General features: G+C 40.0%; 1 protein-coding gene across 11 annotated transcripts in view; it reads right to left on the bottom strand.

Moving 5' to 3' along the window:
• Positions 1-18505, bottom strand: part of GRIK1 (glutamate ionotropic receptor kainate type subunit 1) — a 467817-nt gene that overhangs the window by 62679 nt on the left and 386633 nt on the right. For 6 of the 11 annotated variants that reach the window (XM_061419459.1, XM_061419725.1, XM_061419636.1 and 3 more), the window contains 2 exons: positions 4039-4146; positions 1280-1324 (listed from right to left, as the gene is read on the bottom strand). In XM_061419459.1, coding sequence (XP_061275443.1) covers positions 1280-1324; positions 4039-4146 — 153 coding nt within the window. The remainder of the gene's footprint in view (positions 1-1279; positions 1325-4038; positions 4147-18505) is intronic. The other 5 variants (XM_061419550.1, XM_061420144.1, XM_061419887.1 and 2 more) reach the window with 1 other exon arrangement.

Genomic DNA, 18505 nt, shown 5'->3' with positions numbered 1-18505 from the left:
GGGGCGATTATTGCAGTTTAGTGACAAATAAAGGACATTCCCCTCCCCGGAGAATAATTTCAGGACTTGGATTTCATTCCCAAGGATATTTGGTTTGAATTAATTCAACATTGCAGAAAATGCCTGGAGTCTCAAGCTGGATTAGTGTAATAAGCTTTTTTCTGGGTACCAGTTAGGTTCATCTGTGTATTAGCATAGAGGAGATGGGATTGTCCTCCTTGTGCCTTTGGTAGCCAGATTCATCAAAACTTAAAACAAGGTTATTAAACCTGTGCTTATTTAAACTTAAAAGCAGGACATTTTGGAGCTCATCTGAGTATGCTCCAAAAGGGAGGAGACAAGGCTTCTGACTACAGGGAGAAACTGTTTACACTTCCTGTGACTTAACTCATAATTCAAAAGATGAAAGCGAACCTGACAAAACCATCCAAGTTGAACAACCTGGAGTAATTTAAGGTCCATATGTCAATCAGCAGGTGGTTCAGCAAGTGGTTCGAGGGAGATAGATTGAAAGACAATGTTTGCATATCACTGGGACGTTTTCCTGATCAGAATGTTTGTAATGTCTAACTTTTGCATCTATAATAAATCTGTGCACATTCATTGACAACATAATACTGTACAATATGCTGTGAAGTAGTAGGTGCTATGATTTATAAGACAATCTCATTTCCTTTGCAAAATCTCTAACGTTTTTGTCCTCTGGAAACTGTGGTTCTAAAGCAAATTATGAAACAATATGTACTGACAAGGTTTTGTTTTTCTGCATAAAATGAAGATGGTGTGTAATAAAAGGGAATTTCTGAAAATGGTTCATATATTTTGTGGTGGTGACATTGAAGGAGATGTCCCGGCCCCTCGGAGCCTTAGCCTGTCTGACTAGTCTGATGGATCAAATCTATTGTATTTTTTCCCCCTTAGGGAAAAAAAAATATTTAGAGCCAAGAAAGAATATAAATGGACCAGTGTTTGCTTCTGTTGCAGCTACCTGCTTTTAGTCCTAACAGGGACTGGTCCTACCCAGGAGAAACAAAAATAATCTAGAGGGAAATATTTAATCCATCACTATTTAATCCACCTCAAGTCTGTTTCAATTGCCAGGCAATGTTGTTGAGAGACAACGTATTCAGTCACCTGTGTTCTCCCTTTAAGTGGAATTTCGCCTCTAAACTGCAATTGGAGAGCTACTGGTCTGACAAAACTGGAAGGATGCAGGCTTTTCCTTTGGTATTTTCCACCCCACTCCCAGATTTCCTGCAGGTTTTCTCCATGTACAAACCTTCTTCCACACTTTATATAAGTGTTTAGACACTTCGCCAGCAGCCTTGGTTTTCAGAGGGGAAAAATAAAAATAGCACTTAATTAAAATGGAGCATGGAAGCCAAAAGGCATCATGGCACGTGAGTGCTAACAGAATCACCACCCCCCCACCCATTGTTTGGAATCTTGAATGTTCATTCAACAGAAAGCCTGAGAATAGGTACAGGAAAGACATGGACCAAGTACTTGAATCCTACAGAAGTTACTTCTCCTTGGTGGTGGAACCTGATTTTCACTTTTGCTTTTGCATGCCAAAAAAAAAAAAAAAAAGGCAAAATTCTTTCAAATATGCACACCTATGCTGCAGAGCTTAAGGTCTTCATCATTCCTGTCAAAGTCATTTATAACCAGATTCAAACAGCACACACACACACACACACACACACACGCACACATTATTCCTTAGTGAGAAGAAAGTGTGCTTATTATTCTTTGACTAGATGCTTCTTGGCATTAGAAACTTGAGTGAAAGTGAGAAAATAGGCTTTTTTTTTTTTTTTAACAGTTTTCCTTATGGACCCCGCACGAGGCTGACATGAAAAGATTGGGCATTTCCTCCCTTGCTGACTGAGAGCGATAGGATGGCTCACTGCCTTAAGGCTCAGTCAGCCTTCTCAGGAACTGAGCCCAAGTCACCTGAAGAAAGAAAAGTTATTGCAAACAATGAAGAGTTGAGAAACAAATTGAGAAAACACTTTCATCTAATTCGATTTTGCCTTTGTTAGAAAAATACCACTAGAATGTGCACAATATTGCCGTGTATGCATAGCTGGGAGAGCATAACAATAGCTCCATCTATTTCATCACAAGCCTGAGCCAAAAAGATGTTTCCTTAACAGACTTTCTTCCTCCTGCTGTTCGGTCTGTCAGTGCAGTGGAGAGGGAGGCAGAGAAGCATGTACAGAGAAGCAGACATTTTCTTTTAAAAAGAGCTCTTATTGCCTTTTAGTCTGCAACAAGTATGATTTTCTTCCCTTTTGTTCCCTGCAGCCCAACGTCCACATTCCATTACAGAAGTTAGGTGGGTGCCTTGTGCTCTGTCAGAGTGCGTCAAACTAACCGAAGAGGGAATCAGAGTGAAGAAATGAGAGAGAGAGAGGCAGAGAGGAAGTGAGAGGGGCAAAGAGAGACGGAGAGAAGAAGAGGCAGAGACACATATGGAGAGAGAGACAGAGGAAGAGAAGAGATGAAGAAAGAGGGCATTTCTGCAAGGGGAAACTTGCGTGACTAATATGGATTCTCAAAGTTGTGGACTCATTATTTTCCTCAAGCTCTTTAACACTAGAGACTACCTTTCACATTCAGCCTGATTCATCTTTCTTTGTTTTAAATAAGCTATTTGGCAGTGGGGCAAATGTGTCTCAGTGGCTTCCCTGGTGGCTCAGATGGTAGAGTCTCCCTACAGTGCAGGAGACCTGGGTTCAATCCCTGGGTTGGGAAGATCCCCTGGAGGAGGAAATGGCAACACACTCTAGTATTCTTGCCTAGAGAATTCCATGCAAGGAGGAGCCTGACGGGCTACAGTCCATGGGATCCCAAAGAGTCGGACATGACTGAGTGACTTCCTTTTTTTATTTTTCCAAATGTGTCTCAGTTAACAAAAGCAACAAAACAGAAATGGAAACCTTATCTCATTTAAAAAATCACCCCCAAAGTAAAACATTGTTCCCAGAGATGTTCTTTTACATTAAGCATAACTTTTTGTCCACTAAAAGTAAAAAAAAAAAAAACAAATAACAAAGAAAAACAACACTGGATTATAGAGTTTAGGTGTTCAGACAATTGTTTGGCTGGAGGGCGGGGGGATGGCGGGGTGGTTTCAAGATCTTTTATCCTTAAGGTTCTAAAAGTTAACGTCTTCACTACAAGTGTTAATTATCCCAGTATATAGTAATTCACGATATATATTGTGAATACTAAATTGATGTAATAAAGAGAAGGCAAATTCTTTTATTATTATTATTTTTTAAAATATTTGTATTATTATTATTTTATCTTTTAGCTATGCTGTATGGCATGTGGGATCTTAGTTCCTTGACCAGGGATTGAACCCTTGTCCCTGCACTGTGAGTGCAGAGTCAACCACTGAACCACCAGAGAAGTCCCTATTACTATTATTACTAATCAATTAAATAGCTTACATTTGCATTGCCCTGAATAGTAACTTGAAACACTGAGAGGTTGAGAATTACAACTATAATAATCCTAAAATCAAACTCAACATTAAAATACATTGTTAAAGCATATTTCCTCATAAAATAAAGGATGTAAAGTTAGTTTGCTTCAGTAAGCCTTTTACATTCTGCTTCATTCTGTCCTCTGTCACCCATCTCAAAATGGAGTACAATTAAAATTCACTTTTGACCCTTGGGTGTCATTCCAAAGATAAATCATTGACAGCTTCTGATTTTCCAAGTCTGAGCTCAATTTCTTAGAACCTGTGGAATAAGGGGCTAATGATCCCTACCCCTAGGGCTATATGTATGCTTGTAAATATGCCAAGCACTATGTAGCCATTAGCATTGCTGTTGATAACACACACAATTTAAGAGTCTAGTACATCAACATCAATTTGCAGATCAGAGAGAGTGAGCTAGAAAACTGGACATAAATGAATAGGCTGGGAAAATAGCTTCATCCTTCCTGTACTTGTTGTGCAAGTAAAATGCTCAAGAGGTGTTCTTTTGTAATTTCCAAATTTATCATCAAGGAGGTTACCTTTTCAGTTCCTTCCTCTTTGAGACTAATAATGTCCAGATCAAAATCCTTCCTCAAGCCATCGGTTTTATTGAAGGTGATACGTCCAGTCAAGCCATCCCACTGAGCCTATGGACAAAAGGAACATGGCGTTACTGTTTAACACTTATAATCCTTAACACTGTCAAGGTTGCAATACCTCAGGTTCATCACAGTATCCAATTGCTCAGTTTCATCATGGTGTTATAAACCATTGTGTTAGTTCAGTAACTTGATAGCAGAATACTTCAGTATTTTATGAGCACTCATTTATTTCTTCAGTTCTAACATTTTCATACTTTGGATGGGAGGGTATAGAAAGATTGACTGTAAAATGGTCTTCCCATGGACTAAATAATATCTGGGAAGTCACAATATTTGTTTTTCCAAGGTCAATCCAAATCCATTTCAAGGGACTGCCCAGGTGAAGTAATGCCCCTTTTTGTTCTTTGAGAAAAGGATGTAATTCATTGACCAAGGGTTTTTTTGTGTGTGTGTTTTTTTTTTTTTTTTAGCAAACAAAAGCTGGGGAAGTTGGTTACCACTAGACCTGCCTTACAAGATATACTAAAGGGAGTTCTTTAAGTGGAGAAAAAAGAATACTAAATAACATAAAAACACAAAAAAGATGGATGCTAGCTGAATCTATGTGGTAATCAGTTCATTATACATGTAAATCAAACCATTATGCTCTTCATCTTAGACTTATACAGTGATTGTTTAGTCGCTAAGTCATGTTCGACTCTTTCGTGATCTCTTGGACTGTAGCCCACCAGGCTTTTTTGTCCATGAGATTTCCAAGGCAAGAATACTGGAGTAGGTTGCCATTTTCTTCTTCAGGGGATCTTTCTGACCTAGGGATAGAACCCGAGTCTCCTGTGTTGGCGGGTGGAATTTTTACCATGAATCCACCTGGAAAGCCCAGATCTATACAGTGAAGTATGCTAATTATTTCTCAGAAAACTGGGGGAAAAAGGTGCACGAGAGAGGTACGCAGCAAGAAGGCAGCCATCTGCAAGCCAGAAAGAGAGCTGTCGTCTAGAACCCAACCCTTCTGCCTCCCTGATCTTAGACTTCCAGCATCCGGAACTGTGAGAAATAAATGTTTGCTATTTAAAGAAAAATCCTTCATTTAATTGCATATGCAATTTTTTGTTTGTTTGTTTGTTTATATAAGGTAACAATGGCAGATTCCAGAGACTGGGACATGGGCATCTTTTGGGAGAGCCACTTTTCAGGCTGCCACATATATTAACATCATTTGAGGAATTAAAAATCACAGTAGTTTAGGACTTGCCTGGTAGTCCAGTGGTTAGGAATCTGCCTTCCAATGCAGGAGATACAGGTTCTGTCTCTGGTCAGGGACCTAAGATCCCACATGCCATGGTGCAGCTAAGCCTGCATGCTACAGTTACTGGATACCCTTGACCTAGGGCCTGAGTTCCACAACTAGAGAAACCCACGCGCTGCAATGAAGACCCAGTGCAGCCAAAGAAAATACAATAAAACAGATAAAACACAGTAGTCTGCTCTTCAGAGAACTCACAATGGAGATTTTAGGTTGTTTCATGATATAAAATATGGTGGCCCCAGAGGTTGTGAGCTTCAATCATTAGGTTATTCGTGATAACCTTGCCTAATTTGAATTGACTTACAAGTGAGGATAAAGGAGAATTCAGTCCTTTGTATGCACTTAGCTATTTTCCCTCTCCCAACTTTACCAAATTCATTAGATATATGTAGATGTGAAAAAGATCCTGAGACTATACCATATCCAAAGAGTTCATGCCATGTGTGTCTGTTGAATATATTTCCCCTTTTGACCAAGAGGCAGAAGCAATGCAGTGGAAAGAGTACGGGTTTATCACAGAGCTGGTTTTAAATCTCTGAAGTATGACTTCAAGCAAGTTACTTAACCTAAACCTGGGTTATCTCAGGCTTCAGTGTTTATCCAAACAGGATTTTTGAGAGATTTAAATGGACCTGCCTCTTGAGAAACCTATATGAAGGTGAGGAAGCAACAGTTAGAACTGGACATGGAACAACAGACTGGTTCCAAATAGGAAAAGGAGTACGTCAAGGCTGTATATTGTCACCTGCTTATTTAACTTCTATGCAGAGTACATCATGAGAAATGCTGGGCTGGAAGAAGCTTAAACTGGAATCAAGATTGCTGGGAGAAATATCAATAACCTCAGATATGCAGATGACACCACCCTTATGGCAGAAAGTGAAGAGGAACTAAAAAGCCTCTTGATGAAAGTGAAAGAGGAGAGGGAAAAAGTTGGCTTAAAGCTCAACATTCAGAAAACTAAGACCATGGCATCTGGTCCCATCACTTCATGGGAAATAGATGGGGAAACAGTGGCAGACTTTATTTTTTGGGCTCCAAAATCACTGCAGATGGTGATTGCAGCCATGAAATTAAAAGACGCTTACTCCTTGGAAGGAAAGTTATAACCAACCTAGATACCATATTCAAAAGCAGAGACATTACTTTGCCAACAACAAAGGTCCATCTAGTCAAGGCTATGGTTTTTCCAGTGGTCATGTACGGATGTGAGAGTTGGATTGTGAAGAAAGCTGAGTGCTGAAGAATTGATGCTTTTAAATTGTGGTGTTGGAGAAGACTCTTGAGAGTCCCTTGGACGGCAAGGAGATCAGTCCTGGGTGTTCACTGGAAGGAGTGATGTTGAAGCTGAAACTCCAATACTTTGGCCACCTGCTGAGAAGAGCTGACTCACTGGAGAATACCCTGATGCTGGGAGGGATTGGGGGCAGGAGGAGAAGGGGATGACAAAAGATGAGATGGCTGGATGGCATCACCAACTCGATGGACTTGAGTTTGGGTGAACTCTGGGAGTTGGTGATGGACAGGGAGGCCTGGCGTGCTGCAATTCATGGGGTCGCAAAGAGTCGGACATGACTGAGCGACTGAACTGAACTGAACTGAATACAATTCTTACCACATTGAAAGCATTTAACATTTTAACGAAGATTATTTTTACAGCCATCTCTTATTTTTCTTCCCCACATTCAAAATTCTAGAATTTGGCTTTCACTACTGTTAATGTCAGTACTCACAGGTGTAGTCTTTTCTGGTCTCATCTGTATTTCATTTTACAAATTAACATCAAATTCATTGTTCTGAAATATAATTTCCTATTTATGCAATTTGTCTCAACACATAAAGTATATAATAAATTAATGTCACCTATAAATGCGTCTCCAGGCAAGAGTACTGGAATGGGGAGTACTCTTGCCTGGAGAATCCCATGGATGGAGGAGCCTGGTAGGCTGCAGTCCATGGGGTCGCTAAGAGTTGGACACAACTGAGCAACTTCACTTTCACTTTTCACTTTCATGCATTGGAGAAGGAAATGGCAACACACCCCAGTGTTCTTGCCTGGAGAATCCCAGGGACGGCGGAGGCTGGTGGGCTGCCCTCTATGGGGTCGCACAGAATTGGACACGACTGAAGCGACTTAGCAGCAGCAGCAGCATAAATGAGTCTAACCTTCACTTTAAATTTGTAGTCATGATGCTTAATTTTCTGTGTCAACTTGATTGGGTCATAGTATGCTGTTATCTGGAGAAAGCAATGGCACCCCACTCCAGTACTCTTGCCTGGAAAATCCCATGGATGGAGGAGCCTGGAAGGCTGCAGTCCAAAGGGTTGCTAAGGGTTGGACATGACTGAGCAACTTCACTTTCACTTTTCACTTTCATGCATTGGAGAAGGAAATGGCAACCCACTCCAGTGTTCTTGCCTGGAGAATCCCAGGGACGGGGAAGCCTGGTGGGCTGCCGTGTATGGGGTTGCACAGAGTCGGACACGACTGAAGTGACTTAGCATAGCATAGCATGCTGTTATCTGGTTAAACACCATCTCCAGGTGTGTCTGTGAGGCTGTTTCCATTTGAATCAATAGAGCAAACTGCCCTCTCCAATGTAAGTAGTCATTATCTAATCCATTGAGGGCCTGAACAGAACACGGAACAAACAACCTTTCTGACTGTTGGGACTGGGGCTTCCACCACTGGTGTTCCTGGTTCTCATCTTCTTGGTGCCAAGAAGCATCAGGAAAGAGAATACCTAGTAGTTTAGGAATAAGCACATTAATGTATTTCAATGAGGCACCGTGTGAGGATAAAAAATCTGCACATAGTAACTGAAGAAAGAAGTATGGATCCTACTTAACCCAACTGCAAGAAAAAAAAGGGCCAGGGAAACGTACTTTGAGGAAAGAAGGCCTGAACTCTCAAAGGATGAGAAGTGTGCTATGCTGTGCTGTGTTAAGTCACTCGGTGTGTCTGATTCTTCGAGACCCCATGGACTGTAGCCCGCCAGGCTCCTCTGTCGATGGAATTCTCCTGGCAAGAATACTGGAGTGGGGTGCCATTTCCTACTCCAGGAGAGCTTCCCAATCCAGGGATCAAACCCAGGTCTCCTGCATTGCAGACAGATTCTTTACTGACTGAACCACCTGTGAAGCATTTGATGAGAAGTTAGTTGACCAAACAAAGATTCACAGGCTGAGTAAAACCTGAAACACAAAACAAGTTGTATCTGCCATGGATCCATCGTGCGAGGTAAGGAATGATGAGAAATGAGCCTGGGAAGGAGAGTAGGTGCCTGTTTGTAAAGGTGTTGCGAGTCACACTCATTGGCTTGGACTTTGCTCCACAGACATTTAGGAATCACTGGAGTGTTTCAAGCCTACGAATGTCATGAGCAGGTGTGCGTTACAGCAAGACATTTTGGCAGAACTGAAGGAGAATGACTCAAGATTGTGAGCAGAAGGCTGGTTAGCAGGTCGTTCTCACAGAACAAAATTTACAGAAATGTATTCTCATTTCTATGTGTGAACACAGGGACAGCACGGTTCCTTCATTTCCCTGTCCCAACAACTTGTACACCACGAATACCGTCAAGTGTTAGTAGAAGGAGTTCTACAGCAGGATAGATACAGTTTCTTGAAGAAAATGTTGCTATTCAAGTTTTACCTAAAGAATATGCTATGGAATCAACTTGTCCAGAACCAACACAGCACAAAATGTATTTTCTGGTTATCATTCAGATCGAATGGATATCATGAAGAAGTATACTTTATCACTTGATAATGCTGGAAGATATATCAAATTAATGTCGGGAAATGATGTGTGGACAGGAAAAGCCTACACCTCTCATCTAAGCTGCTTATATAGCCAAACTAGATGTGAGTTAAAGTGCTATGACACATACAGAAAAATGCTTTTTTTTCTATCCTAGAACTTGGCCTTCAGAGTTCATCACCAAGAGAGACCATAATGCCAAACATTAGCTCCTGCTTTTAAAAAGTGATGGTGTATTTTAATGGTCAATACTAGCACCTGTTGTTAAACACTCTGAGATATAGGTAATCTCATTCTCTGCATTAATACATCAGTATGGAAGACAAGTAGGGAGCCTCCTCTTGTATGTACTTAGACACACCTCCTGACTTTGTAATTTCCCTTTTCCCATCATCATATCCCAATCCTACTTTTTGTACTCAGATCACTCCTCTATATTTTGCAAGTCAAAGGCTGGCTTCATAGATTAATGGGTTAACTGAGAGTTGCTAAATAAGCTATTGCATTAGGGTTATAGCAGCTGTGTGAGAGTAGAGAGCAATTTGTCTGTGACTTTGGTTCAGTGCAAATCTAGTGTGTTAAGGGTTTGGACTAAGTCAGTTTTCAAACCCCTTCTTCATGCTTCTAAAAATGTGTAGTTCCAACCCTCCTCCTGATATGTTTGGAAGGATGTAGTTATCTCCATTAAGTTCTGTAGGATTTTCAGAAGCTTTTTCCTAGAGGCAACTTTTCCTTCATGGGGGTCATGCTGTGAGTCAATTCGGTACATTGTCCGGAGTTTATGGGGCTTTCTGAAAATGTACAGAAATTGGTAGCATTTATCTCTTGATGTAGCATATAGTTCATAGCAAGGTCTTAAAACCCAGTTCAGAAATCCAATTTTATTTCCACTAAGTGTGTCTATTGTGTCCTTTTGTTTGGATTCTGTGGTGCTGGTTATATTCTTGAATTTTGTGTTCCAATCAGTGGTGCAGAGTAATTCCCACTTCTCATTTCTCTTCCTTGCTCATCCAAGTGGTAAAAAGTCCCCTTTTCATGCTCTAACAATGCTTCCTTTCCAGCCTCAATATCTATAAAGACACCCTACCTAGTCCTTTACTGAACTGAAATATCTTTTAACCTTCACAGTCCAGTTTCCCTAACTGCCACAATTACCTGTGTGCTTCTGCTTCCCGTCCCTAGATGAATATTTCTTATATATTCTTTTTTGTTGTTTTTCAAACTAATTGTTGATAAGCATTTACTGAAACACCAATGCATTATTGATCAGGGTGAGTAGACGATGACTATGATGAATAAGATCCATGAGGAATCCATTTTCTGAGACAAGCCTGAAGCATATGCAATTTAGATAATGATATATAATTATATTAGTCATAATTACAATTTGCTTGCCTTATGTAGAAGCATTTGCACAGAAGACAATTATAGTATACTTAACTGAAAACAATACTTAAACTATTGTCCCTATTTTAGGAAATCGCTTTAATTTCTACTCTGCTTTAGACCTCTTGATAACAACTGCTGATAGTAAGTGAGTCAAATGTTGTGACTTTCTTTCCTCTTATAAGATACGTTATTTGATGGCCGAGAGACAAAAAATCAAGAGATGAAAGAAGAAAAATGAAAGTTTTTCATTATTTTCAAACATTTTCATTAATGCTTTTTCATTTGTATGCTCTTTCTCAAGATGATATACATTGTCCAAATAAAGTAAAATTTTAGTATTGAGGAAGAAAGTGGCCAGCATTTAACTCTTATAAGAGTCAATTTTTAACTTCGCTTAGTTAAAATGATTTCATTCATTTTTCTGTTCCTAAAGGGGACTTAAACATGTAAAAGAACATAAAGCCCCCATTCCTAGAACTAGAATATTCCCTGACACACGCTGACACAATTTTCTCATTTTGTATATGGAGTAAATGGTTTCCTATTGAAAAACATATAATTTTTTTTTTTTTTTGAGAACTGGATAGAATGTGCTTTTCTCTGTTATGCTTTTTTTCCCCTTTCTGTTTCTTTTCTTCTGATTCTGTTTTGATTCTGATTTTTGCTCAAGTATATCAGACTGAAAATATCATGCCTAACTCATAGCTTGAGCTATTTGTCTTCCAAAACTGGCTGCAAAGACCAGTGGATCCACATCTGGTTGCAGACCATGAGCTGTCTCCGCAGTGCTATTTTGGTGCATAGTTAGGGGAGCTCTTTGTGGCCCAGAAGCACCTGGTCTGGGCCATGACCAGGTCCAGGGATCAGTGGGTATTTTAAGAATATAGGCAAGCACCTTGTGTGCTTTTCCAGTAGTCACGTACAGATGTGAGAGTTGGACCATACAGAAGGCTAAGCACCAAATAATTGATGCTTTTGAATTATGGTACTGGAGAAGACTTTTGAGACTCCCTTGGACTGCAATGGAGAAGGCAATGGCACCCCACTCCAGTACTTCTGCCTGGAAAATCCCATGGATGGGGGAGCCTGGTAGGCTGCAGTCCGTGAGGTCGCTGGGAGTCGGGCAGGACTGAGTGACTTCACTTTCACTTTTCACTTTCACACATTGGAGAAGGAAGTGGCAACCCACTCCAGTGTTCTTGCCTGGAGAGTCCCAGGGACGGGGAAGCCTGGTGGGCTGCCGTCTATGGGGTCGCATAGAGTCGGACACGACTGAAGAGATTTAGCAGCAGCAGCAACAGCAGCAGTAGGGCTAATCTGGAGAAGGCAATGGCACCTCACTCCAGTACTCTTGCCTGGAAAATCCCATGGACAGAGGGGCCTGGTAGGCTGCAGTCCAAGGGATCGCTAAGAGTTGGAGACGACTAAGCGACTTCACTTTTGGACTGCAATGAAATCAAACCAGTCAATCCTAAAGGAAATCAACCCTGAATATTCATTGGAAGGACTGATGCTGAAGCTCTAATGCTCTGGCCACCTGATGCAAAGAGTGATGCTGGGACAGACTGAAGGCGGGAGGAGAAGGGGGTGATAGAGGATGAGCTGCTTCAATAATATCACCAACTCGATGGACATGAGTTTGACCAAACTCTAGGAGACAGATAGTGAAGGGAGGTAAGCTTGGCATGCTTTGTGATATTTTACTTTAAGCAAAACTTCCAAGTTCCTCTCTTAAATTTAAGACCTTGAACTAATGTTAAATCAAATTAATTGATGGATAATTTCTAGAAATCTAGATAATTTCTAATAAGATAATACAGACACATAGTCACCATTTTGTGTGTATGCACATATATGCATATATACCTTTATTGCTATTTTTGTGTGTTATAAAAAAGCTGTACCTTTGGGTCATGCTAATGAATATGTTTATATTTTCTATGTTGAAAAGGTGTTTAAAAGATGTATGTGGCCCTAGGATACTGCTTATATATATAAAATAATGGAGTATCCTTTTGTTTATAAGGTAAAGAGAAAATATGTACCAAATTATGAGAAAGTATAGTGAACAGAAAAATATCAATGTGGCTAGTATAGAAGGTTTGAAGGAACTCTTATTTGCACTGAAGCATAATACTTGCACATAATGAGTCTGGGGAAGAAAGCAAAGAAATGTGTCAAAAATTAGGCAGTTTGCTCAGTTTTGACAAAGGTTATTAATAAGATACTTATTTTATTATTTTTTTGGCTATGTGCACAGCATGAGGGATCTTAGTTCCTCTCTGCAGGGATTGAACCTGAGCCCTGGCAGTCAATGTGCCAAACCTTAGCCACTGGGCCACCAGGCAATTCCCAGGGGACGTATTTTAATTTTGTGAGTACTTTTATGCCAAATGCTATACGAATGTTAGAGTTTTATTTTAAAATGACAGTTGGTCTTGGAGTACTTAATCTGCTCTTAAAAGAAGAGATAAAAGTTTATAATTTACCTCCTGTGTAATCTGCTCATCTGTTCTCATCATCAAGTGGTTTCTGCCTTGTTCTCATGTTTGTCTGAAGACTTTGCTGGAAGCTATAGGCTGATAACTGGATCTTTTTCAAAGAATAGCACTGTCAGAATGTCAGTGGCACCTGATACTCTTACCTGTTGGTACTTTAGGGAACAGGGTCATTGGTACAGGCTTTGGAGCTTAAAGTGATCTCATTTAGCCAACTGTGAATGTTGCGGGGACTTCCAGGACTCCTTTTAGTAAGTCTGGAATAGAAGACCTTATGAATGCAGAACGCTGACCCAACATCTGGATATAGAAGACATAAGGATGATTAAATGAATAGTGGGGGTAAATCTAACTGGGATTATTTGATTTTGAGTATTGCCAATATGTTTTTAAATGCTCTATTAAGGGAGTAAGATATATCCTTTATCTTTAACCTTCAATGGAATCACCTATAAATGACACATTCTTTATATGGTAATTTGTTTCCCCTTACTCCTCAGAATTCAGTGTCAACTCACTAGTTTTTATGGTAATGTGGTTATTTGCATAAGATCAATAAACATCTGTCTTCTGTTTTTACCAGGACACAGTTTGACAAACTGGTTGTGTAAGTAAGTTCCTGTCAAGGTTGCCACACCTGGGAACAAATCTCAATTACTTAGGTATAGCAAACCCACGAATATGAAACGAGTGTTGCTCTTCATATTTAAAATCAAGATCTAGTCCTCTTAAGAAACCCACCTATTATTTGTTCTATGGTTTACAGAATCCCATGAAGAAGGTCATTTACTGGCAGGACAGGAAATATACCAGAGTTTGGGCCACTTGAACAAATTCATCAAAATATGTAGGTACTGTGGAGATGAGTTTCTTGTGTTTAGTTTTTTATCTGTGCTTGGTAGGGTGAATAATGGTTCCCAAATCCCAAGTGTCCATGTTTTAATCCCTAGAGCCTAGAATGTAGCAAAAGGAATGTTATTAAATTAGGGATCTTAAAATGAGGAGGTCATATTGCTTTGTCTGGTGGGCCCGGTGTATTCACAACGGTCTTTATAAGAGAGATCCAGGAGACGTCAGATAGAGAGAAGGAGAAGGGAAGAGAGAAAGAGGTTGAAAGATGCTACATTGCCAGGTCTAAAGATGGGGGAAAGGGTCCACAAAGGGGCTTTGAGGAGCCCCATCATCCTCAAAGCTGGACAAGTCAAGAATACTGATTTTAAGAGTCTCCAAGACTCTTGGAATCTTGAAGAAACCCACCCTGACAACACTTTGACAGTAGCCCAGTGAGATTTGTGTCAGACTTCTGACCTCAGAGCTGTAGGAGAATAAACTTGTATTGTTTTAAACCACCAAGTTCATGGTGATTTGTTTTAGAAGCAAAAGGAAATTAATATTCCAGTAACAGCCACTGAAACACTTCTGAAACAAGAGAGGCTTATGAAAATACAGTCAGAGACTCTTTTTGAAATTTCCATGTAAAAGTTGATTTTCTGACCTTAGTAACTGCTAAACAGAAGCTCTGAATTTGCTGGTCATACACAAAGAAGCTTAAGTAGTTAATCAAAGCTCTTACTGCACCCGTGTACATTAATTAGGTCCAAATACAATGACTCCAGACTTTTTGTAACATGAATAATCTTCAGAGATTATTGATGATACAAGAGGGATTGTTGAGAAAATTATCTAAAACTTGGAAATAAAACAAAAGAATGACTGCATGTGGCTTTTAAGGTCATTTAGGGTCATTGTCTAACAGGCTCACCCAATGATGATTTAATTCTCTAGGGGTTCGTTCTTTTGTTTGTTTTACTATTTCCTATTGTTCAGGGTCAAGACTATGAAATTATATGTTAACTTGTAGACTTTTTGTCCAATAGAGATACAAATAATTTATGTCTGGTACAAGAGATAACCTCAAAGGTTATGGTTTTATTGTTCTGTAGGACAATAATCAGTTTTGACTCTAACCCAGCGTTCTTTTTTCAGTTAGCCTCTCTTGATGGACTATACAGTCACTCTTTCTTTAACTTCTCTTTGAACCAGCTTCACTGTCCTTTTGGTTCCATCACTGAGGAATTTATTTCCATCATTATTATTCTATCAGTGTTTTCACGGCACATGTTTATATTTGTATGAAAGTCATGTTGATAACTTTACAAAGCTATATATTGACTCCTGCTAAGTGATATAGTACCTCCTTTGATTCTCCCAGGAGGCAGTCAAGGTAAATAGGATTGTTCCCATTTTAATGAAGAGGAAAGAGATCCTACAGTTGGTAAGATGCATTGGAGGGACTCAAAACCATGTCTGAATCATATTCTTTCTCCAGCATCATTCTTCATTCCTACAGATAAGGTCATGGGAAAGAAAATGAAGATGGGTGGGCTAATCTCTCTCATTTTAAATCCTCACACATGGGTCAAAAGGAGAAGATATTTTCAAGCCAAGAAAATTAAAAAGATTAAAAAAAAAAGAAATTATAAATGCAAGAATTAAGTCAGCATGAAAATTCTGACTTCCCTGTAACTCAGTGGCATGTTAGAAGCCTGGGTCAGCCAAACTGACCCAACTTTAATCTGCTAGGCTTAATCAGAAAGACAAAAGCCCAGCTTTTGCCCTAGCTTCTAGGATCCTATTTCCCAGTTTCTGTGCTTCCTCTCTGCAGAGCAGCCTCTCCTGAAAGTTGGTATCATATAGCTGGAGACTGATGACAGCCTGAGTCAAAATAAACCAGCCATCAGCCTCTTCTGTGCAGTTCCTTCCTTGTGCTGCGCTGTGCTTGGTGGCTTAGTTGTCTGACTCTTGGCGACCCTATGGACTGTAGCCTTTCAGGTTCCTCTTTCCATGGGGATTCTCAGGCAAGAATACTGGATGGGTTGCCATGCCCTCCTCCAGGGGATCTTCCCAGCCCAGGAATTTGCACATAGAATTCTTTTGCTTTTCATTTTGCTTTTTTTCAAAGTTTTGAAATTTTTACAATGTTGTGCTGGTTTCTGCCATATGGTGATTAATATTCAGGGCAAAGGGCAATGTCTAGAAAGTGTCTGAACTCTTGGTTTTATGCTAGTTTGGCTAAAATGCCCCTAACTTTCTCTCTATGACTGTCCTTTATTGCTCTTCAGAACCTCATTCCACTTGCTTGCAGTGGATTAAATGGGTCCCAGGATGGCTCTACTTCCTATGAATTCCATTTTGGATTTACCTGTGTGTGGCTGTTCATTGACTCTTTACTGAAACTGTTAGTGACTTTTGCTGACTTAAAACTGAAAAGACAGTGGAACATGTTTTAAAGTCCTTTATCTTCAGTCACAATGAATCTCCTTCCTTGGAACTTTATTTCTGGACAACCCTCTCTGATTCTCTTCTCTTCAGCATCTTTGTCTTCCTTATTTTTCATCAAGCATACCTGTTTTTCTTATTCTGAGGTAGCAATAATGCCTTGACTTTTAGAAAGCACATGGCAACATGTGACAGAATCAATTTATGGTCCAGAAAGCTAATTGAAAAAGGACAAGTTTTCAAGTAAAACAGGAAGATTTAATACAATCATAAATTGATATGCTTTTAGCAGCCTAACAACAACAAAAAAATCCCATATTGCATTAAAAAATTTAAAAATACTGCTAAAAAGCACTTCACTGGTCTTCATATATTGTTCATATACAAATTTTAGTCATAAACCCACCATTATAAATAAGATGTGCTTCAACAGAGTGATAGTTCATTTTAATTGCTAGCATGTTTTGATGTCTGAGTGTGGTGCATCAGGAACGGTTTGACTTTGGGATCAAATGATGTGGGATTAGCTAGGTGACTCTGTATGTCGCAAAGAGTAGGGCAAGACTGAGGGACTAACAATTTCAATTTCACTCAAGGCTATGGTTTTTCCTGTGGTCATGTATGGATGTGAGAGTTGGACTGTGAAGAAGGCTGAGAGCCGAAGCATTGATGCTTTTGAACTGTGGTGTTGGAGAAGACTCTTGAGAGTCCCTTGGACTGCAAGGAGATCCAACCAGTCCATTCTGAAGGAGATCAGCCCTGGGATTTCTTTGGAAGGACTGATGCTAAAGCTGAAACTCCAGTACTTTGGCCACCTCATGCGAAGAGTTGACTCATTGGAAAAGACTCTGATGCTGGGAGGGATTGGGGGCAGGAGGAGAAGGGGACGACAGAGGATGAGATGGCTGCATGGCATCACTGACTCGATGGACATGAGTCTGAGTGAACTCCGGGAGTTAGTGATGGACAGGGAGGCCTGGCGTGCTGCGATTCATGGGGTCGCAAAGAGTCAGACACGACTTAGCGACTGATCTGATCTGATCTGATGAGCAGATTACTTAACTTCTTCAACATCCATTTGCAAAAATTAACACTGTCTTTGACTAGTTGCTGTAAAAATTAAAGGAGACAATTCTTCAAAGCTTCTAACAGGACCATCAGATGGAAGTTCAATAAAATTCTAGTTCCTTTCTTATCTTTACCTAGTTAAAAACTCCTCAACTCTCCCAACAGATATAAGATCACTCATAGACTATTTTGCAGTGATCCTTGCTCTGTGTCAGAACCTTCCTTTATGCTGCTTGTCAGTGAAAAACTAACTGCCTTACTACATCATCAATTACATTAATGCAGTGGCTGTCAAATTCTAATGAGCACAAAACCACTGGGATACTTATTTGATGTGAGAGCCAGGGATTTGCACTTTTTTAAGTAAGCATTCCACTTGCTTTTGCAACCATGAAGAAGGACCTCATACTATACTCTGAGAATTAGTGAAACAGGGCTCAAAGTTTGTCAACTCTGTGGACCCTATCCTACCTGTATTTGTTGAATAATCTCACCAAAAATTACCAGTCACCAAACAATTATTGAGCTTGATTTCAGTGACAGACAGAGATCCACAGAGTTTTTTCAAAGTCTGCGCTGTCCTTGAGAAAATAGATTTGTCCCCAAAGATCCTGATTGCTATGATTGTTCTTGGGGTCACACTGACCTCACAGGTCCTCTTCTGGAATCTAGAATCAATCCCTAGCATGACCCCAAACCAATTTGATTGTTGCCAGTGTTCCCTCAGTGGAGCACTATCCTGGTGAGAGATCAGATTCCTGGAATGGCCACACATTCCAAAGCTCATACATTAATGTGGAGCTGAACTAAGCCTGGAGGTTTCAGCACTTTGCCCATGGTCCAGGGACTCCTGTTTGCTGCCAGACCTAGAAGCATTTACACTGAATTCCAGACATTTCCCAGTGCTACTGCAAAACAGCCATCCTAGTATTGGAAGGAAAGCTATGACAAACCAAGATAGCATATTAAAAAGCAGAGACATCACTTTGTTAACAGAGATCTTTATAGTCAAAGCTATGGTTTTTCCAGCAGTCATGTATGGATTGGAGAGTTGGACCATAAAGAAGGCTGAGCGCCGAAGTATTGATGCTTTTGAATAGT

The sequence above is a fragment of the Bos javanicus genome, chromosome 1 (assembly GCF_032452875.1).
Source record: "Bos javanicus breed banteng chromosome 1, ARS-OSU_banteng_1.0, whole genome shotgun sequence".
NCBI classification, from domain to species: domain Eukaryota; kingdom Metazoa; phylum Chordata; class Mammalia; order Artiodactyla; family Bovidae; genus Bos; species Bos javanicus.
The sequence above is the reverse complement of the archived record's forward strand: the minus strand, read 5'-3'. Positions and strand labels throughout refer to the sequence as shown.